The 22741-nt window shown below is 45.1% G+C and overlaps 1 protein-coding gene across 4 annotated transcripts in view; it reads right to left on the bottom strand.

The window, feature by feature from the left end:
• Nucleotides 1-22741, bottom strand: part of ABCA1 (ATP binding cassette subfamily A member 1) — a 99002-nt gene that overhangs the window by 19410 nt on the left and 56851 nt on the right. For all 4 annotated transcript variants that reach the window (XM_042787638.1, XM_042787637.1, XM_042787640.1 and 1 more), the window contains 19 exons: nucleotides 19944-20030; nucleotides 15211-15451; nucleotides 14512-14651; nucleotides 13703-13819; nucleotides 10901-11089; nucleotides 9866-10071; nucleotides 9597-9773; nucleotides 8765-8987; nucleotides 8187-8408; nucleotides 7370-7574; nucleotides 6703-6816; nucleotides 6058-6229; nucleotides 5378-5509; nucleotides 4707-4846; nucleotides 3558-3695; nucleotides 2799-3019; nucleotides 2278-2350; nucleotides 1537-1739; nucleotides 447-495 (listed from right to left, as the gene is read on the bottom strand). In XM_042787638.1, coding sequence (XP_042643572.1) covers nucleotides 447-495; nucleotides 1537-1739; nucleotides 2278-2350; nucleotides 2799-3019; nucleotides 3558-3695; nucleotides 4707-4846; nucleotides 5378-5509; nucleotides 6058-6229; nucleotides 6703-6816; nucleotides 7370-7574; nucleotides 8187-8408; nucleotides 8765-8987; nucleotides 9597-9773; nucleotides 9866-10071; nucleotides 10901-11089; nucleotides 13703-13819; nucleotides 14512-14651; nucleotides 15211-15451; nucleotides 19944-20030 — 3049 coding nt within the window. The remainder of the gene's footprint in view (nucleotides 1-446; nucleotides 496-1536; nucleotides 1740-2277; nucleotides 2351-2798; nucleotides 3020-3557; nucleotides 3696-4706; nucleotides 4847-5377; nucleotides 5510-6057; nucleotides 6230-6702; nucleotides 6817-7369; nucleotides 7575-8186; nucleotides 8409-8764; nucleotides 8988-9596; nucleotides 9774-9865; nucleotides 10072-10900; nucleotides 11090-13702; nucleotides 13820-14511; nucleotides 14652-15210; nucleotides 15452-19943; nucleotides 20031-22741) is intronic.

Here is a 22741-nt window from a genome sequence, read left to right as displayed (position 1 = left end):
TCACAATACACTCAAACACTAGTATTTCTCCATTATTACAAAATATACATGCTACCCCAGAGTCTACAGAAGTTACAGTATATAAAAGCCTGCATTAAGTATACTAAGAATAGCGGGTTTAGGTCATTTAAAATATTAGCACAGCAGAGTTCCAGTTCAGTCTGAAATAGGATCTGTTACACCTTGACATGTGTCACTGTATAGCTGGATATACTTCCATATACAAAGATCACCCACCTGGCCCAAGGTTGGTGAGACCAGGAACGCTCCTCATTTGAGATACCCACTACAGCCTTTATTTGCCTGGATGCTAAGCCCTGAACCACAATTTTACTCTTGAAATATCTATGCTTGGTCAGCCTTGTGCTTAAACAGCACAAATACCATGCAAAAGGGTACTTTCCCCCGAAGTCTGCTTCAGCATCACAGGAGACAACTACACCCACCTGAGGTTTCTGCATCTACACCGCTATCATCAGCCACTTTTAGGAAGATCTGAAAAGCAATGACAAGTGTCAGCGAAAATTAGAAGGGTAGAAATACTGTGAGGGCTACTTCAGATGATGTCATGAGAGAGCACAAGATGTGACAGATGTAGCACAAGAACAGAGGATACAAGGCTTATCCCCTGCATGATAGGGATATGGACTCTGGTTTCTCTCCAGCTTGCAGGAGCCAGACCGTATCCACATACCAGCTGTTCCCCCTTTCCAATGTCAGTTCTCAGTGCATCTCAAACAGACTCTTTCCCATGTCTCAGATAAAGACCTCGTTACTTAATCTGGGCAATCCCAACTTCCACCTAGTCTGACAGTGCTCACACTCCTATTCATGCACCTTTGTGGAACTTGTTCCACAGACTCTCCTAAACCAGAAGGAAAAAAAAAAAAAAAAATTCAAATTGCAGATAGCAGCCAAAGCTTTCACAGGTGTGGGAGGACCTAGAAGGCAACCCCAGTAAGTGACAACACCACTGTTTTGGTTTCCCTCTTCATTATTTAAACAAACAAACAAAAAAAAAGACATTTCATATAAACAGGGGATAAAGTGCATGACACTTCTGTGATAAAAGAAAGGGAGACTTGTCAGTTGGAACACAGTCACAAGGAGCAAAGCCTAAAAACAGCCCTGACAAGGGCATGCATTTAAGTGGTTTCTGTAAAGTACCATCTCCAAAACAAAAATGTGTGGTTTCAGTTAAGTGCAGTACAAAGCATCCTAAAAATACCTCAAAGGTGTTTAAACAGTCATTAGAAGCCAAATTGGGAGTCAACCTTCATATGACATCTCAGCAAAGTGCAACTGAATACAAAGGACATGTCTATGCTTGCCTGTACCACATTTCAGTTTTTAATGTACACTTCCATGAGCACACACTTTAACAGAGCGGAAGACAATCCTTTTTGGAGAGAAACACAAAGCTTCCTGTTTCACAACTTCTGTCTTTACAGAGAGACAAGACTCTGTCTCATTCTTACTTCTGCCATGATTCATTTTGCCTAGTTTAAGTCAAAACAGAATCTTCAGCTCACTCACCTCCTCCAGAGTGGTTTCAGAGATGCCGTAGCTGGAAATGCCAAGGTCAGAGAGACGGTCATCAATTTCATGGAACAGCTCCACAAAAGCTCCCTCTTTGGCAGCCTTGTATGGCAAGACATAGGTTAATTCATGACCAATGTCCTCCACTAGCCTGGCCTCAGGAACATGCTTGGTAATGAGGTTTGAAATTGCAGAGACATCTAGAAGAACCAAAAGGAAAAGACAGTGTTCATCTTGTTACTGCTCATTATGTGGAAAGAAGACTTCACTCTGAAAAACCCTGCTGCAAGCTAAGGAGGGAAAATGAGACATCTCTGGAAAGCAGCTCATTTCCATGGAAAGTCTGGTTTCTTTTTACATTTAACACAAGCTTGGTTGAAAGCCTGGACCAAAGCCTAGCTATTCTTTTTGTTTGAAGAATTTGGGAGAGCTTTCTCATACTACTGGCAGCCCTACAAGTCATTGATGTACAGCTCACCAGCAAATGTTACATATTGCTAACAGGCCTAGCAACTATATAATCTTTGGTTATTAAATCTCAGGACAGCTTGAGCCCAAAATGGCTCACTGAAGAAAAATGTTCCAGTATTTATGAATTTTAAAATACCATCTCTGAATTTAATAATTGTCCCAAGACCATAGCTGTACAGGGGTGCAAGGTTAAGGCAGTTGTCCAAGGTCAAAGATAAAGCAATATCAGCACTGGGACTGAATCCTACATTCTCTTCCAAGCCTCACCTATTGTCAGTGTGTCACTTTCATGGTCACTGCCAAGGCCAGCGTCAGAGCTGCTCTGGGAGACACTGTCATCCTAGTCACAAAAGAGAAGACAACCATTGTTTTCTGCTGCTTAATCAAAAATGGGCCCACCAGATGCTACGCTAGGTAACTACAACCAGATGCTGCAACATGCTGGATACTCCACAGAGGAGTCAAATTAATAGTGACATACCACTGCAAAGGGCTGAAATACAAGTAAGAGGTCACAGTTATAGAACCGAGTGTTACAAAAGATTCCACTTCATCTATTCTGTGCCTCTCCAATCAGCTTTGAAAGAAACCATAATGGAGATATATGTCCCATGCAACAGTTTAACCAGGCACAATCTGGCATAATACCTATAAAAGCAAGTAATATTTAAAAGAATAAGGGATTTCTCTCTGAGACATTCTGTCATCTAAAATCTTAGCTGCTGCTTTCCATAAGCCTAACATTTCATGATGGAAGAATGACTATGAGCAGGAAGGGTCAGCTGTACCTTTTTCAGATAGGACACTGTGCTGCTGCTGTTTCGGCAGGAGCTCAGAGAAGAATCCACATCCTTCTTGACCAGGGTCAAATAATAGCCTGTTCCTAGCTGGTTCTTCAGGAAGAGAGAAGAGCCAACACAGCAGAGCTTGCCATGAGAAATTATGGCAATCCGGTCCCCAAGAATGTCTGCCTCATCCATGTGGTGAGTGGAGAGAATGATAGTGCGGCCTGTAAGAAAGCAAGGGAAGACACTGATGGTAAGTCAACCATACCCATGCTCCCAAGCCAAAGCCACAATCATCTGGATTTTGCCATGAAGTTGGATTGGAAATTGATACCACAAACTTCTTTGAACAAAGTTAACAGTATGGAAAAGGTGCACAATTGATGTAATGCGTTTATTTTCCACAGTCTCTGCAGGCCCTTGTCATGCTCAGCAAAGGCAGGTTAATTTCATGTCAGCAAGGTTTGTTGCACAGAGCAGAACAAGACACAGCTGCACACCAAGGGTGAATTTCTGACTTTAACTGCCCTCACAACCCAGTGAGGAACTTTGTTCTTGAGCTCTGACATGAATAGGATGAGAAAGGAGGACAGATGAGAGATCAGAACATCCTTGTCCTGCACGCTTTTTGTTCCTTCCTCAGTGCAGGCAACAACAGATTTGCAAAGACACACTGCTATTTTGAGAACAGTCATGAGTTAGATTGATTTTCTTTTTCTTTCCATGACACATTCAGTAAGAGTAGAGAAAAAGACCACATACCTTGCCGATACTTCAGGAGCAATTCCCATATCCCTCTGCGAGAATAAGGATCCACCCCAGCTGTTGGCTCATCCAAAATGACAACCTTGGAGCCACCAACAAAGGCTAATGCAACTGAGAGCTTCCTCTGCATGCCACCTGACAGGAACAAGAAGAAAGAGGTGTTCAGACTGATGGAGAGATGAGGGGAACAGCAATAGCTGCAGCCAGTGGATAATGAGGTCTCCAAGGAAGGCAGAATTGCATACTGAGAAGGCCAAGCACTACTACTGTTTCAGGTCTTCAGAGTCCCATCACCTTCATAACAGGGCATAATTCATCTGGATGATCTTCCCTCAGTGGAGACCAACTTTCCCCCTATAGCAGGAAACCACATTTTGCAAGACCTTCCCTAAGTGAATCATACTATCTCAACATTGTCAGTAGCAAGTCGCCAACTTGGAGGCCTAACCATATCTGAGGATCTGGAGCACAGGTTTTCAGAGTTTGAGCTGCAGAAGTAGGTGCCCAAGAGACACCCCTCCTGTGGAAATGTGTGCCAGAGGCAGCAGCAAGAAACTATATTATACTCTTCAATACTAAAGACAATGTGGCCATTTGCTCCAACTTCCCAAAGTCAAATGTGCAGTTTGTGCTGATAGTTGAGTCAGAGAAAAAGGAGTCTTGGTCCTTCAACTGTCCAGTACTGACTGATACAGGAATCCTGCCACTCCTGAAAAAAGGGGAAGGACACTCCAGAACGCCAAGTGAAGAAGCAGCAGTCAGCATAAGAAAGGTACATGCAGTTCACAAGCAGCAAGGGACTTGGAGATTATGGTCTGAGCCACTCTCTCCTAAACCCAAACATATTAGTAAGCATTGGGAGAACACATATCTCATGTCATGGTGGAAACAAGCACAACATACTCAATGAAAACGAGTGATTTGTTATGGCCATTAGATAGCATAAGACAGTGTGAAATTGTTCAATTTACTAAGATATACTGATTAGGTACTTAATAAATAACTGATTTCCTCAATTTCTTAATTGTGTGGTAGTCTATATTTAATTGGAGGATCCAACCAAGATCTGTGATGCAGCTTCTGTGAAACCTGAGTTTTTCTGGGGCTGAGGAAGGAGCTGAGAAATGTAAAAGCAACTGAACCTACCAGAGAGTTTGCTTGTCCTAGCTTTCAGTTTGTGAGGCAAACCAACATCTATTGCCATCTGCTCCATCTCCTCTTTCACCTTCTTTTCTGGCAGCCCTTTGAGCCGAGCATAGAACCAGATGTGCTCCTCCACAGTCAGCCTAGGGAACAGAAGCAGGCTTAGGGCACAACTAAGAACACCATGCTGGGATTCATCCCTTGTATTAGCATTACAGTAGGCATGTTTGTTTGCTTGGGAAAACATCTTTTAAGGCAAAGGTCTCAGGAAGGAGCTATAGATTGGGTGTGTTCAACTTGGGCTTGATTTCAGGGTGTGGCTATTCAGCACCAATGTAAATAATCCTCCTTTTAAGGGTGCTTGACAGAGTACCCCAAACATTTCATATCACTAGGTACTGGGAAAACAACTGGCTCAGTTAAGTTTAATGGAGTAGGTTTCTTTAAATGGACATGAAAGATGAAACTGTAGACTCTTGCTAATAATTCACTAACATGTATGAACATGCTAATAGATAGGATGTCCTTGTACCAATCTCACACCACGCCACTGTCTCACACCATACACACAGATAAGGATAGGGCTGTCCTAGCTGAAAATACACTACTGTCTCCTAAAGAACCCAAATGTCTGTAGGATAACGCCAGTTCTGCATCTCACAGATGCTACTCACAAGTCAAACAGCACGTTGTGTTGTGGACATACACCCAGGTTCTGCCTGATAGTGCTGAGCTCAGAGCGGATATCTTTGCCCAGGATGAAGGCTGTGCCCGAGGTTGGGGGGAACAAGCCAGTCAAGATGGACCTGAAAGACAAATACAACAGATAAGCAGGTTCCACTACTAGGAAATGGCTGCTGCACATACCAGGATAGATGAAGGAAGAGTGGGCAGAAGCTATGGGGAACACTGACATCAGGAAAGTAGTCTGAGAAATATCTCACTAATGGATTAAAAAAAAAAAAAATAAAAAATCAGCTCCAATGGTTTTAACAGTGATCAAAGCACATGACTCTGCTTCAAGGAAATCTTTTTTTCCCCTCTAAAATTTTCTTGACTTTTCAAGTCTCAACTCTTTCGCTTACAGTGGTAAGTCAGAATTACAAATAGCATTACTAAAAAATGCTGCCATCAGATTCATTCGGCACAGCCTCAACCTGAACTACCTCCAGGTTTCAGTCCCCTGTATCTGTGCATCTTGTGAGGCAGCTGCACAACCAGGGTAAATCAGCAGAGCACCCTAGTCTGCACCAGCTTGCACACTGCAGTTGTACAGATACCTGTACCATATTGATAGGAACCAAAATATATAATTGCTTTCCCCACTATCTTAAAAGCATTGTTTTTTTCTTACATTGTAGTGGTTTTCCCTGCTCCATTATGTCCCAGAAAGGAGGTGATTTGCCCCTCATAGAAGTTCAGTGTGAGACCATCTACAGCAACTTTCTTGCCATCACGATAAACCTTGACCAGGTTCTGGATGGAAACCCCAAGGCTCAGATGCATAGGCTCTTCCTCCTTGCAGACTGGAAGGAAACAGCAAAGTAGAGAGATATGATAGGTTTTAACAGCAACTGTGTAGGAGTTCTAACAAACATCACATTCCCCCAAGTCTGTGGAGATCCAAGGAGAAATGAACTATATGAAGAACTGACCACATCTCTTCCTCAGGGACAGGAACCATGCACAAAAGTTGTGTTATAGCTCTTTTCTCTCTACTGGGCTCGTCTGGGAGTTGGAGATCTCCAGTGTCACCAGGAGCAGCAAAACCAGGAAAATTCTCAATTCCATAAGGCTGAAGTACCCACCTGCACTCAAGTGGGCAAAGTATCTTGGGTTTATCTGGATACACCCACTTGATCAGGATACCCAGACTGTGATAACAAAGTCATGACCAGTTTCACCTTAGCCATGCCAGTCCTGTTGTCATTTGACTCTCCTTTCAAAAAAGGCAGACCATAACACTTCACTGCAGAAAGGCTCTGTGTCCAGCACTTACCTTCTGAAGGCCCTTTCTGGTCAGAATGAGGGTGCTGTCTGTCCTGTGCTTCCTCACCAAACCAATAGGACTTTGTGAAAGGGAAGTACCAGGGCCTGGGAATCCCATACTGGCCTAAAGAGAAAAGCATTACATGAGCCTGACTGCATCTGTCTCTTTTCTTACACTAGCTTTCAGCACAAGAAGGTAAGTACTCCACCCCCAGCAAGCCTCTAGGTTGGGCAGAACAATGAAGAGATCTTTCTTTATGAAGTCACTGCCAGACTTTGGGAGAAAGACACATCTCTTTCCCCAAACTTCACTTCAGGGTTAAAAGCCCTGTGCTGAAAGGTGGTAAGCAGCCACATGTGGTGCTGATACTCTCAACCATTCCCCTGCAGCAGGGTCTGTGGACTTAGCAGTTCAGAGGAGGGAACAGCTGAAGTGCAGCAAAGCTTCTGGGACTAGATCAGCCATCACCACAATGGGGCACAGCCTCTGTGCTGCACAACAATCACTGCTATCAGCAGCAACAACCTTAACATGATGCTAGTCTGTGGTTTTCCTCCATGACCTTTTTGGAGCTCTGCTTAAAAATGGGCCCAATTTTCCCTTTGGCAAATGAGCAGGAAGAAAGGATCTATGTGAAAGTGTGAAGACATGATCCTCCCTCAAAAGCAGACCTCACCTGGGAAGACAGACTCAATGTACCAGGTCATGACCCCATATAGGAAGGTGTCGAACAACATCATGACAGCAGATGTGGTGATGCTAAAGCCATCTTCTTCCAATGGGCTCTCAAAGAAGTTATCCCACTGAACACCAACTCCCTGCTCCTCAAAGAGTGCAAAGTACTCACAACCAAAGCCAAAGGCTACTGGAGACAGCAGGCTCTGCAAATGGGAGATATGAACACGCATTCAGTTTTTCACAACTACTCTCCAACTCTGCAGCTCAGCTTCACCACAAGGCTAAGGGACATGGTCCAGAAGCCTTGCAGGAAAAGTCAAGGGTCCAAGCAGCATGACTATATGCAGAAAGACTCAGCCTTGGTTCCATCAAGCAAACAAGGCCTGAAGTCTCCGGTGGACCACCAGCTAGAATTGTTTGTTTCCCTATTTATTCTCCCCTGCTCTCTGGACTTCTATGCAAGGGAAAACATCATCAACAGCCACCCTCTCCAGACAGGTAAAAAGTGTTGTGCAGAGGAAAGGCAGCTGGTTCCTTCAGCCTGCATATATGGTGGTACAGCATCACAGCATACAGAGATCAAGACAGCTTTGTCTGGCTGAATTACTTCTGCTACCAAAGCCAACAAAACCCTCCCAGCAGCTCCTAGCAGGTTCAGTCAATCTCTTCATCAAACCCAGCCCCAATAGCCTTTTACACTGGAAAATTATCCTCCCATTGTCACTTCCCCATGTTGTTACCAGTGTCCAGCTAGAGAGCTGCTGAGTGCCATGCTGGTGGAGGCCCAGTACCCAGGACAGTTTTTCAAGACTCACCGCAAAGATCTTGAGTGAGAAGCTGACATAGTCTTGCCAGGCAACACACAGCACATAAGGCAGGTACAGTGTGAAATAGACGATGCCCCCACAGGCAGCTGCCAGATTGGCCCTGGAGAATACAGTGCTGATGAGGAAGCACTGGAGGATGGTCACAACACCGAAGATCGAGAGGAAAACAAACACCACGCTAGGGTCACTGTAGGGCAGCAGATTCCCCATCTAGCAGAAGAAAAACAGGTGTATCAGGCTTTGAAAGGACTCTCCAAGGTGGCTCCAGTACAAGGAGATCTGCAGGGCTGCTGCCCAGGGGAGGCTGGGCTTGCTGCAATTTGTACAACGGCCTTCCCAGAAGAGGAGCAGCACCAAAGGCACCTTTTTGAGAGCACTGAATCTACTATAGCCCCTCCTGCTATTTTCATCCACTCAGCCCTATTTTGTTACAAAACTCTGTTCCCAAAAAGTTGCTGGTCAACCCACACTCACTAACTCCTCCCCAGCGTGCCAGTGCAGACCACTGCTTGGCAGGCTCTCGAGTCTCTAGATTCTGCTGCCACAGACCAAACCAGTCAACTCACCTTAAGGATCAGTACCAGCAGGCCTGCACTCATCAGGAGAGGGATGAGGCTGCTAATGAACCAGCTTAGCCAAAGGATGCCATTGTCAAGTCCCATAATCCTCATTGTCTCCTTCAGCCGGGCTTCCTTCTCATACACAATGCCCTTAATTATCACAGCCACTGAGTAGATCCAGGCTAGAGTCATGAAGAGAGGCATGGAGCGGCTCATAACACGCAGAAATCTGAGAGAAAGAAGGAAAGAGGACAGGGCAACAGCATGAGAAACATCACTACAACTTCAGGGACCACTCAAGCTGTAACAGAGCATGGCAACAGCTAAGGTTTCATTGCACAAAGCAGCCAATCTGCAAAGCACAACACAGAATCAGTGTCTCACCATAAGGTGAGGCTGATGGATCTAGAGCACATAACCAGACTGGAGTGGGAGCTGGAGCTGCAACTGTCACTCAGTGGAAGAGTAGGTGTGAAGACCTGCCCTTCCTGGGGATTTCTCTCAACTGTCCCCTTTCCACTCTCCCATGACTCAGCCTCTGATTTTTATTCCAGTGCTAATTTGGCCTGTATTGGGTTTGAGGATATGGTCACATCTCAGGAGTGTGCTCTGTATGTGAAAGTCCTGTACAGACAGTCCTTCTCCTGGGAAGGACTCTGCAAGTCATTACATATTCGAAATCATCCATGCAGATGTCCTAATTCCACAGATTAGGAACATTAAGTACGTTGCTCCCCCACTGATAGTAGGGACATAAACCATGTCTTGGAAGTCACAATACCCATGGCTCCCAAGCCACAATCCTCCTGGGAGCTTTTTAAGCAGCCTGCATACATACATGTCATCCACGTAACACGGGTATGGCATCTGCTGCACATAAACTCCTGTCATCTTCTCTGTGCCTGTCTGCACCCTGATGATGGCCTGTTCCACAACATCCTGCAGGTAGGCAAAGCCTCCCCAAACATAGCGCATATCCTCAAAGGGGTCAGCACGGGGACCAGGATCCCAGTACCTGCACCAAAAGAACAAGACCCTTCTGTTAGAAATCCTCATCACTGTATCCCCCATAAGACACTGTTCATAATGCAGCATGTCAGGGCTCACCCATCCTTGATCTTGTTGGTCCTTTCCACATTATCAATGTCCATGCGTATCTTATATTTCACATGTTGAGGGAGCTCTATGCTGTTAGGAGCTATTTCGGTGAAGACTATACCAGCCCAAAACCTCCTTTCATCCAGAAGCTCCAAAGACTTGTTTATAAGCCGGACTTCTGTGGCCACAGGCTCCAGTTTGTCCAAGTTGACACACTAGACAGGGACAAATTTTAAAGTGTTTATGGGATAAGTTACCAAACCAGAATGTACTTTGTTTACATTTGGGAGGGAGAAAAAAGGAGGCCATGCCCAAGACGTTGCTGCAGCACTGGACTACTTTGCAATGGCTCATGGTAGCCAAGCAAGTTGTTGGAGATGCAACTTCTTCCTGCCTGATAGTCACCTGCCAAACATATACCACTGAGAAATGACGCAGCAAAGGTATTTCCTGGACAAGATGTTAAGTAGCATTGCAGTACTAGCTACAGGATCCCATCTAAGCATCAATTTCCATAGATAGTCTTAATTTCTCTGCTGCCAGTAAACTAGCCTCTAAAAATCAGTGGACAGACCAGGCCACTGACAGGCCATGGACTGTTTCTGTTTGCACTCATATGCCAAGATGATCAAGTAACAAACAGAACAAATTTCATTATTTACTACGTCTCCCTCAGCTTAAGGCAGCTGCTAGCTTCACCACAGTCCCCAGCTAAAACCCCAGATCGAAATATGAGGTGTTATACTGCTGAAGTAAGTGGCAGCTCTCAGTCACCCAGTAACAGCAGGGTGGGAAACCACATGCAACGGCCAAAGCAAGAGCTATAGGAGCAAGGCCTATAGTTAGGTTCCTACATCTATATTTAGGCACTGGAATAAATTACATTTTCTAACTTGCTGTGCACTCAGCTCTACTGAAGTCTGGTCATTTACAGAAATGGTCTGAGGAACATTTATCTTCCCTTTCTGGGAGTGCCCCACCTTGCAGGTGGAGACCAAGATGGTGCCCTTCCCCAGCTCCCTGCCCACACTAGCAGGATCTCACCTCCATGAAGCGGGAGATGGTCTGGATAGCCCGGTCTGTCTCATTGAAGGCATCCATCCAGGTATACACTGAGCCATTTGCTGTCTCAAAGTCTTCTGGATGGTTTGACAGGAAATGGGCAACGTCCTCCACTGTCCAGTTGGTAGCTGGCAAGTGCAGGTCCCAGAGAGCTTTGCCTTTCAGCAGTGTCTGTGGATATTTTGTTTTCAAAGGAGAATATTTGTTGATAATTAATGTTAAATCTCATTTCTCATCATGAAAATGAGTACTACTGGGGAAAATGCCTTTTAGTACAGTGCCCGGAGAGGTCTTCTGCCGTACTCAAAACATCAGCATAGTGGGGAACTTCCTCTTACACTCCCATCGCAAAACATGTGCAGGCTGGCTGACTGCCTCTGTGTCCTGCCAAGGAGAGGGCAGCAGAGAGCTGTACAGACATCATGTCCTGTGCCTCTGTTCTATCTGGGACAGTGCTTTTTTCACCTGTTTTAACTGTTAACTTTCTGAGGACGGGCTTTTGCCCCACTACATGTATGCACAACCCAATACACAAGTGCAGTCCAGGTAGAAGCACCTAGTATTGAAGTGGAAACCAGTCCTCTGGGCAGACAATACAAGAGCAGGCAGTAGGGGAGCATTAATTGTAAAGGACACAGTTGAACTGAAGTAGGAGAGAGAGAGCAAAAAAGCCCACACAAGAGAAAACTGTAAAAATCCTAACCAATCAAAACAGGAAATGGATTTTCTGCCAGAACAAAGAATGAAGCAGAGAGGTGAGGAACTTCCCCATGCTCTGCTGTTACCAACAAACTAGAAAGTAACAGGTCACACAGTTACAAAAACAGCATGATGAACTGGGAAAACAGAACAGGCCAAGCTAACAAAGGAGAACATGCAAAAGGGAAATACAAGCAAACAGGGATCAGCTGCGCTGCTCTCTCTCCACCTTTGTTCTTCCAAGGTTGGGTTGCATCACCATCCCCAGCAGGAAGGGCATCATGTCTGCAGGGGAGGGGCTCAGCCTTATCACCTTCAGCAGCAACATGAAGGCTCCTTAACTCCAGGGGTACATGTTGTCCTCCCTGAAGTTAGCAGTCACATTAGCATCAAGCTAGAAGTGCCAGAGGTGAGCAAAGCACTTTCCCCTCCTTCAGCAGGAAGCAATAGGCTCAGAAAGTTGGGAGGTGATGACCAGTCACCCAGCAGCATGGCAGTCTCAGTGGCTAACAAACAGCAAAGTACCGACCTCCACCTTGAAAGCAACCACAAACAGGCAACTCTGTTTCAGCCTATTCATGTACAAGTATTTGTGCTGCACCTCTGAACCCAATGGGATGCTGCCCAGGAGCTGCCCAGGCATTGTCAGTGAAGTACTGCTTGTGTGAACTGCAACAGGTGACAACAAATGAACACCTGCTACTGCACCAATACAGGGGAGACCACCAGAATGCTGGGAAGATCAAGAATTAACTACCAGATCTAGCAGGGTTAACAAGAAGCATAAAATGCAAAATCAGAAAATCCCAGGACTCATTTAAAAAAAAAAAAAAAAAAAAGTTAACAACATTCACTTTTCAAAGGACATGACTGCAAACCAATATCCAAACCTTGACTTGACTTTCTATCTGCACCCTCTGCAGCAAATGGTTCAATTTACAGTTGGTGGCTCTGACTCTCACCTCCCTAACGCCAACATCTACAGAATTAACTTTCATAAAGCCAACAGAGGCACAGGACAGATGAAAATTATGTCTCTGACCCTCTAGTATGTCATGTTGATGGGGAGGTGCAACATGGCAGATCAGAGACTATTCAGCACAGCATTACATTGGGGTAAGCAAGGAATGAACTTCAAGTCTTAAAAGACCTGGGGAGATCTCTGTGTAACAGCTGCACTGTGACACCCAACCAGCTGCCTTGCGGAGACAGCAGGAAAGGCTACTTTACAACTGTTTCTTTCTTGCATGATCCAGTTTTACATCACTGTGCTTCCAAAAACATCAGCATGGGGTGCAAAGATCCACCCCTCAGAGTTGCACCTGAGGGAATCAACAGTGAACTAAGCCACTTAAGCAGATAATGGCCCAGTAATGCAGGTCTAGCACCTGGCACAACACTCCAGGGAGCCAACAAGGCTAGCAGAAAACAAGTAAAATCCAAACAAAACTCGCAACCGCTTCTTCATGGCCTAGTATGCATGGCACGTTATGAAGCAATTGGCCGTAGGGTGATGTTTGCTCTTCTCCCATGAGCACTCAAGTATTACTAAGTTACACATACCATGCAACTCCAAATTAAGTTTTAACAAGATTTGTGCCAGACTACTGGCAGGCATCTAGGTTCAGCTCTGTACCCAATGGGGCCTGAGGCCACTTGGCACCTTCCAGGATCTGATCTAGGTATATGATCACTTGCTATCATGAGAGCACTGTTGTGGAGAAGTGTACAGCACAGGGAGCTAAGCGTGTCACCAAGCCCACAGGTCCCCAGTTTACAAAAATACCACAAGTCAGATATTCATACTGCACGAGGGCAACACTGGAAGAAATAGCCCATTTCCCCAAAGGCAGATTAGAAACGGGTATTAAACATGCACTGCTCCTGTTTGCAGCAGGTTGTTACATGAAGGAAGGAATGCCAAACATAATGCAAGATCAGTACAATCACAACATGTCTCAAGAAGGCATCCCATCCATGCTATTTATTTGCCCAGCTCATCACTGAAGCACCACCTAAAATAAATATTTAATCACTTACTGAAGAAGACAACAGTGATGGTTCTGGCAAGGACAGTATACTGACCCGAATGAGATCCATTTCCTGACTGCTTTCCATAAACGTCCAAATCTTTGGGCTTATCTCCTCCCACATCCCACCAAGGTCACGGAACACACCCAGCTCCTGGAATGTCCTGTTCACCTATGGGCAAAGAGGAGAGGAAGGTTATTTCCAAAAGCTGGCAGAGATCCACTGCATGCTGAGAGGTTGCATTAACCTGTTAAGCAAAGTACTGAGTGTTGCTTGTATTCAAACAGCAGCTCAGCTTCTACAAGGACCAGAGTCAGGAAAATCAAGTGCACTTGGAAGAACAACAACAAGGAGTGTGGATGCCTGTGGCTGAGTACTGCCTTTCAAGGCTTAGTGGAGAATAACTCTGCCTCGGAGATGAAGGGCACAGAGAGGCAGCCCCTCCCCATGAAGAATCCTGCTGAAGAATCTTGCTGAGGGAGCTTGGGCACATTAAGTAACCCACAATCGGAAATAATTAAGGATCCGCTCACCAGTCTGCAGTGGAGGAGAGGAAGGACACCTGAAGGCTTACCAAGGTCTTCCCCACTCCTATATCCCACACTAGAGATGCAAAGTCTGTGGATAATCAAAAGGCACCACCAGAAAAGCTTTCAGCCAAGTCTAGAAGAAGAGTTCACCCTGGCCTTTTCTCCTTGAGCCTTCAACTGCAAGTGTATGGGAGGTGAGAGACTACGGAGGCTGTGCTTTGCAGGCAATTCTTTCTAGGCTTGTGTTTGGGCCTGACATAACACTGAGCAGCTAAGCTGCACAGCCAGAGGACATAACTCATTCTACGTATCAGAGGATAGGGCTAGAGTTACCTCAGTCATGACCTTCCTTACGGCTGGTGTGTCAGGAGTGTACAGGATCTTCCCAATCAGCAAGGGTTTCAAAGCCCTCCAGATAATCCTGGAAAGCGGACTGGATTCCAGGTTCTTCATCAGCTCATTGCAGTAGGGTGCTAAGGAGGAGAGGACAAGGATGAGTGGTTGAACAGCATGGTGACAACTGCAGAAGGTATATGCCCTACTTGTGTGGGCTTCAAGGACAGTCACAGCTGAAAGCACATCATTTTTCAGACAACAAAACCCCTCCTCTTCTGCAAAGCTCCACAAAAAGCCCCTTACAGTCCAAGCCTCCATGGGCTGCCCAGCAAGCATGGAGCATCCAGGTGGCCTCCAGCATTAACAGCCACACTGAAGGTCATGAGGAAAATTTGTCCAGAAAAGGACAGATTTCCAAAGGCTGCACATGACTGTGCTCCCTTCCCCACTAAAGGGGGTCCACTGCACAGCCTGCTGTGGACTGTACACAAGGCCCTTGTAAGTCCCTTGCATGTTGATATCCTCGTTGGCCTTAAGGGCATGTGCAGGACAGAGTCATGTGCATGCCTTTCTGAAACAGTAGAAGGTATGCTGTCCCTCAGGACCACCTGCTTTCATCTGTGGAAGTTTGGGAAACATTAGTGTTGACAACCATGAAGTACTTGGGATCTTAGGCCATGCCAGGGTTACACTTACTTGTGGAGTTATCATAGAAGTTAGTTACATCATCTTCAGTGCTGTTGCCTCCGAACAGTGCTTTGTAATTGTTATCCTCATACCAGTTGAGGGATTTAATTTTGAGCCCTCCGCCTTCAGGATGGCCGCAAACGATGCGCGACACAGCCTGGTAGATCTGTGTAGAAGAGTTTGAGGCATTCACATTGTTCAGGAACATCACCTCTTGCCTCATGTCACTCCAGCTCTTCATGCTCAGCAACTGGAGGGGAAGGGGAGAGAAGAGAGTAGAAGCAGGGATAGGAACAGGATTAGAGAATTAAGAAGATCTTGCCATTATCCTTCAAATCACACATCTGTTTTTGAACAGATGAGAATTCCCTTGAACGCAACACGCAACATCAACAGTAAAGATGATGGCAAGCACACTTCCCCCCGCCACAGTGGGAGAACATAGAGGGAAGTCTCTTCTGTGCATGCACAAGGAATGTGCCCTTGACAAGCTCTTCACTCTTAAGTTTTTTCATCCAGTGCTGTAGGTGGTTGCTGCCCTCCCTGCCCTCTCATGTGGAAGCCACTTCTCCTGGTTGCACAATGGCTCACATTCCAGTGGAGCCCCCTCATGCCTAGTGGGATGGGGTGTATTGAGTCAGAAGAGGGACTAAGGAACAGCGCAAAGTGAGTGCAGCTCATAGGACACAGGCTGGATGAGCTGCAGGCCCCAGCAGTGCCACCTGGCACAATTCCACCAAGGTCAGCAAGCCTCCACCGATTTACACCAGGCAACCAGTTTGACTTCCTAGATCAGTATCACTTGTCCCCATCCCAGCACCTCCCTACCCATTGACAACAGCGTTCCCAGAAAACCCTTGAAAACAAGCCCAGTTGCAAACTGGAGCCTGATTACAGCATGAGCTGTGCATGCAGCCAGCTACAGCAAGGAGCCTTCTCCAGACCAGCTGGCCTCACACCAGGCTTGAGGTGACATCACACAACTGGCTGGGACGATTGGTAGCTCCAGACTCATTTGTCTGGCATAAGCATCTACCTGCAATATGTCATGAACAAAAGCACCAAGTGCTCAGTCTGAAATACTCACTGCATTAATGTTGCCATACTCAGAGGCATGACCAATCTCACAATGGAAGAAGCAATGCACCTCCATGAGCACTGGTTTCACACTACACTAGAGCAGTGCTCTCAGACTCCCTGTCTGGAGATGTAAGAACATCAGCAGAGGTATGTCCATACAGTCTAGAAATCTGGTTATCTCAGTAACTCTGACGGTGCCAATAAGTGGATGTTAGGATAAAATAAGGCAAGGACAAGAATGTGGAATACTTCCCCCAAGTAGCCTTCCAGCTTCCATTTATTTTCAGCTCAGGGATCTTCTATTTACTAGCCCTCAATTAATTTCTTCCACGGTAAATGCCTAGAGTTTTGAACACTCACAAGTATTTAACATCCAGCACATCACTGGAAAGAACCTTCTTTGCTCCTCTCCTTGGCTGTGGCTAGCTCCATTTGGTCCTATGGTTTTTTGCACTGGACAAGACAGTGAACATTCAATTCCTCTTTTTTTCTGGGTCACTCAACTCTACAGACCTCTGTTATATCCTTAACACATTTCTTTTCCAATCTGACACGCCCCAGACTACTCCCTTGTTCCTTGTATGGAAGTCCATTTCTAAATGTTTTAATTGCCCTTCTCTGAACTTTTTTTGAGTTCTGACACCCCTTTTTGGAAAGGAAGGGTTAGATCTATATTCGATATCGAACAGGAGAGCAATCCACAGTTTTATATTATGTCACAGTAACATCCTACAGCTGGTTCTCTATCCCTTTTTAGATCTTTTCTAGCATTTGATATGGTTTCTTAACTGCTACTGAAATATTGGGTGACATTAACTTGGATGTTCTTGCTGTGCTGCCCGTAACAGTAACATGCACTAAAAAGGGCAAGCAGAGCTGCTGAGACACCTATTTGTAACTGCTCATCAGCTGCATCTCAGAAAGAACTTTTGATGCTGTGGCCCAACTGCCCTGTTTTCAGAGATAATAACATAGTCAGTCAAAGACCATCTGCCAGTTTTGCCACCTTTGTTTAAATAAAATGCAGATAATCAAAGTCTAGGACAGCTGGCAAAGCCAGCCAGCATCAATGCAGAAAGTGATGGCGTGCTGGAACAACTCAATCCAAATTCACCAAAGGAAAGCACATCAAGAGTCTCTGGCCTTACACTGGGAGGCAAACCAGACCCTTTGTGTTCATATGTAGCACTGTGTATGCTTTAGATATGCCAACATCTGGACGAAAATTCTTGATGCTACCATGTGTCACATACAAAAGGAGCGTCTATTTTTAGCTGTGTGAAAAACACATGCCACATTGATACGATGGAAGACAGCTGTGAGAACAGCTAAAGCCTGGGGACTCAGTATGTGTGTCCAGAGTGGCTGCTGCAGCTGCACTTTCATTTCCTCACCACTAACTGCTGCCTTTTTGTCAGTACCCTAATGCCACTCAATCTGGCTCCACAGTTTCAAGGCGACTGACAGGACACTAGCATTAGGGGACATGAATGAAAAAAATGTCAAACATCATCTTTTGTGTATTACATATGCTCATGTGGATTTTTGGATTTGATGATTCCTCATCCAAAAGGCCAAGGTTGCATTTCAGGTGTAACAGTGAGTGTCCAATTCAAAGGGCCCCCCTGGGGAGTTTTTGCTATCTTAGGTAAAACAGCTGATTTTTTCCTCAGCAAAATGTCAACTGCTTTAGCTAAAGTACCATAAACTCCCTAACACGAGCAAGGGTACACAAATAGGAAGTGCAGCTAATTCCCATGAATCCCGTGCAGAGGGATTACATTAGCAAATACATTTTTACACATAATTTTAAAACAGCTTGAGCAAGGAGTTTTGTTTCATCTTTGGCACAGGCAATTTTACAACTGACATGCAGATGGTTTGTTCACACCACTGGAAGCACATATGTCATGTGTGAAGGGTTACTGAGCTGTTTCTTCTCTCAGACATCAGACCCGGCTCTTTAAGTGTTAATAGTTCCCCTTGCTCCAAGTGTTTAATCTGCCCTCCCTGGTTGATTTAAAGAGCTCAAGGACACAGATCCAATCAATCCCCACACTCAGAGACAAATATTTTGTTCAGACTATACTCTTAATTAAAATTCCTTGCTAGAAAGGCTCCTAGACATGGCACAAACAATAGTTCTCCCCACCCCCTCAAGCTGCTGCCCTTCGAAAAAGGGAGCAAAGTCCCTCCTTTTCACACAGGAATCAGCCTGCCAGACAATAAGAAGTAACTTTCGGTCATGCCATCTGGAGCAGCTCACACTGTACGCAGAGGAAAAAGCTGCCTTTGTTTGCACAGCAATAGGGCAGAATAAAAGGTAGTCCTACCCCAGAACAGCTGCCAAGCAAAAGGCACATTACCCTGGACGTTTTCAGCCACATCAGCAAACTGAGTATCACATGGTTTCAATTATTTTTATCCCGGACAAGAAAAAAAAGGCAAGCTTAAGTGACATAACGGGAAACAGCTGTAATCAAACTCTGAAGGGCAGCCTCCCTGCTAGCAGCAAGAGCTCTGACACAGTCTCAACTGAAGTTGATCCTGGAATCATCTTATTTAACTGTAAATGGGACCTGGCAGCAGGTTGTGGGACTCGGGGGAGGGATGCATGCCAGGAATTGTTGGCTGGCATGGCACTGGCTCCCAGCAGCTGCCCCTCCATGGGAGTGGATTGCACAGTAACCTGAAGTGACCCACTCTTGTGCATGCTCTCAGAGGTTACTGCCGTTCACGGCTCTGAGCTGTCTTGCTCAGATGCAAAGACGGACGACTAGCAAAGGGGAGGAGGAAGAGGGAGCATTGTTTAGTTTAGATGGTTGTGATTCTGCTTCAGGGAGAGAATGTTTTTGTCTACCAGCAGCACCTCAAAGTCAGAGCCAGCCAAAAAGCAACTAAAATAAATTTCTGGCTTAAACCCCCCCACGCCCCCCTCCCCCCTCCAGTTATGGGCTTCTGATTCACACTAGGCACACAGGACTTTTTCCTTAATCCCTTGTTTCACCTGCAAAAACAAACACTTGAAGTCTCTATAATGTCATTTTGCCTCTTCAAATTGCTATTTATGTTTTGCCAGTGCCTTTCACACCCAGTGTTGTGATTCCATTGCACTACCAGAGACAATCCCTGCCCTAAAAAGCTGGTTAGACAAAGAGCAAACAGTAACCTATAGATAGTAATTTAGACTAAAACAGCCACAACAACTCATCCACGTGCCATACCCTCAAGGCATCCAGAGACCAGTAGATACCACCAAGTAACACCCCTGACATGGTTGGAAACTGAGTGAAAAAACTAGAAAGGAGGCAAACCTCTACATGCAATTTGCAAGGCACTGCTAGGCAACAGATGCATTGCCCAACTGCTGAGATGGCAAACCCCACAAAAAATGTCTTAATTTCTGCTCCTTCCATGGGATTCCAATCAGTAGCCACGCATCCAGTAAACTCCTATGGTGTTTGGAAGTTGAAGTAATAAGGGGTTGCAAAGTGCATGCTGCCTCTACTGACACGGGGAGAACGGCTGTAGGATGGGGGGAAGTTTCAAAACAAGTCAGGGATTTCAGTTTCACCAAGGAGACCTATGCTTCTTGTACTCGACTGCAGCCTAAAACAGCAACCACGGTGATGCGTTCTTTCTCACACAAAGGTGCTCCTTACCTCTTTAACAAGCTTCCCAAGGCTATCTCTCAAAGCTTCCACAGTCTCTGACAGATCCCACAAGGAGGAATTTAAAGTAAGTCGTCTCTGTGGGAAGAGAGAAAAGGAAACTAGAAGTCACTGCAAGACACAAAGAAATTAAATTCTTGTAAACATTCTTGTAAAGGAGAGTCGTAAGGATTGTTTACATGGCAAAGTGCTTGATGGGGAAGACAGCAGGCTTTCTGTGCAACCTGAGTTTAAAATACCCTGGGCATCAGAGCATCACAACATAATGGGGACACCGTTTTCCTTCCTCACAGGTTAAATGCAGTGATTCCATAACCAGAACCATCCCAATAAAATGATAAATGCATGCAAACACAGTGCGAAGGATGGCCTGGCATTCCAGGCCACAAAACAAGCACAGCCTACAGGACACCGTGTGGATAGACCTGAAATCCTGAAAGCCAGTGCTAAGAAGGGGGTGAAAAGTCTACATGAGGGAGGAAAAGACCAGCTGGTAGACAAAAGCTTTTAGTGGGACTCCACAGATATTAGCTCAGATACTGAGAACTCCTGTTGCAGTGTACATCATCTTCATCACGCAAGTCCTCTGATTGGGCCTTGACTTTATCTAAACCAAGAGTGTATTTTAAAACCACCAGCTTCCATGGAACAGCTGACACCATCATCACAAAAGACTGACAGCTCTCCAGAAGTGGAAGGCATAACTATCAGGAAATTATTTGGTCTAACAGAGAGTCACACTGAAGACAACTCCTTGTTTCCAGTAGCTCTACATGTAACAGGTGGGCTCAAGTTTTGGTTTGTGGGGTTCTTTTCCACTTCTGTTCACATACCTGGATTATCTTTCATGGGAAACATTTGGACACAATCCTTGTTTTACAGGAATGAAGATTAAAATAATTTATTAAAATTTCATGGTAGCAGCTACGCATTGCAGCATTTGAAAGCATGCTAAAGTTCAACATTGTGACACTGAGGAACACCCAATGCCTTTGATTTTAGCACACGTCTTTTGGGCTGAAGATTTTAATTTTCATATTTTCCCTGGGGTAATTTCTGGAAGCAAAGTCTGGAGGCTTTGACTTGTTCTAGCTGATTTGCTGGAGGGTGTCCTGGGTTTGAGTGAGTGGTGGGGTTTTCTGGTAGCAGGGGAGGGGGCTATAAGGGTGGCCCCCTGTGATAAGATCTGGTCAGTGCCAGCTGGTGTAGATAGGCACTGTTCCATTGATCTGCTGGGGCATTTAAAACCCAGCTAAATTTTCTGAGTACAGTTAGTGCCTGCTCCAGTGCCACTTGCAAATTCAGGGAGGGTCTCTGTAACATCAATGGATTTCTCCTGAACACAGGCCTTAAGGTTCAAAACACATCATTAGGGCTAAAAGAAAAGCAATTAAAACTCTCCACAGGCTAAGACCTTCAAGACATATTTAGAGCAATAGAATCAGCAAATATCAAAGCTACATAGCTGCACTACCACTTTAGCAACACAACAAGGTAGAAAGGCCTAGGTTCATGCATACCAGCAGATGTGCTTGTTCAGTTCCGTATTCCTCATCAAGCTCTACACAGATTTGTGTTTTTAACTGTATTCAGAGGTGATTCAGGGACACAGTAGATGAGGAAGAGCTTTCTGATGATACTAATTGGTTCAGAACAGTGAAAAGTCAAAAGTCAATTGCAAAGGATTATTGGATGGGCTCATGCTGAGACACTGTTATAAAGTGCCAGACGAAATTCAGCACTGCAAAGTAAAGTACATAGGGAAAAGACAGTTCTAATTTAAGATAGCTTTTGATGGCTCTGAACTAGCTACTGCCACTCAGAAAGGGAGATCTTAGAATTACAGTGATAAGACAGACCAACATCAATATATATCTATGGTGAAATCCTAGTTCTCAAATACTACATGTAATTTTGGGTCCTCCATCTCTGAGGGTACACAAGTACAGAAAAGGGCCACAAGTATGATTCAAAATAAGAATGGCTTCTGAAGGAAGAACAATAGACCACAATTCTTCCAGTGGGATCTGTAATGACAAATAGAGCTTATGACATAGGTCTGTAGAATTACAATTGGGATGGAGAATGGGAACAGGGGATGATTGCTCACAGCGCCTCATCATGTAGGACTAGAGGGCTTCCAGTGAACAGATCAGTTTAAAACAAACCAAAGGACCTACTGCACACATAACCTTGTCAAAATGGAGAAATTCAGTAGATACCATTCAATGCTGAAGGTACCAAAAGTTAATGTGGGTTTCAGAAAGGCTTAGAAGAACCATCAAAAAGAAAGCATACTGAGCGCTGTTAAATACCAATATCCCAGTAATAGCTGAGAAAGCCTGAGTTGCAAACTACTGAAGAACATGATATTCAATAGAGGAAATACTACTATATATTTGCCCTTGGCTGCATTATTTCACATGCTTCCATTATGGGCCACTGCTGGACTAGCATTCAGGGGACACTGAGCTGATCAGGTCTTTGGTCTGACCCTCTATGCAAGTCTTAAGTGATTTAAAAAGCTTGCAAACCTTACCCTGAAATGTGAGGAGGAGCCATCTATCCTTTCACACCTCACCACCTTGACCTTTCTTCCCTAACAAATTGATAGCACCCCAAGTTCATTTCTCACCAGAACTTGCAATGATGCCATTTCTATGGTGGGAATTTTGTTTTCTTTACCACTGCCCTTTGCACCCTTGAGCCTTCTCAGAGAGCCTTGCACAAGTGGTATCTCCAGAGACAATGACAAACATCAGTCATAAGTGACCAGTCGTCTTTGTACA

This window comes from Tyto alba, unplaced genomic scaffold, assembly GCF_018691265.1.
Source record: "Tyto alba isolate M040663 unplaced genomic scaffold, T.alba_DEE_v4.0 Super-Scaffold_13, whole genome shotgun sequence".
Classification (NCBI taxonomy): domain Eukaryota; kingdom Metazoa; phylum Chordata; class Aves; order Strigiformes; family Tytonidae; genus Tyto; species Tyto alba.
Note: the sequence above shows the minus strand (reverse complement) of the source record. Positions and strands in the feature narration are given on the sequence as shown.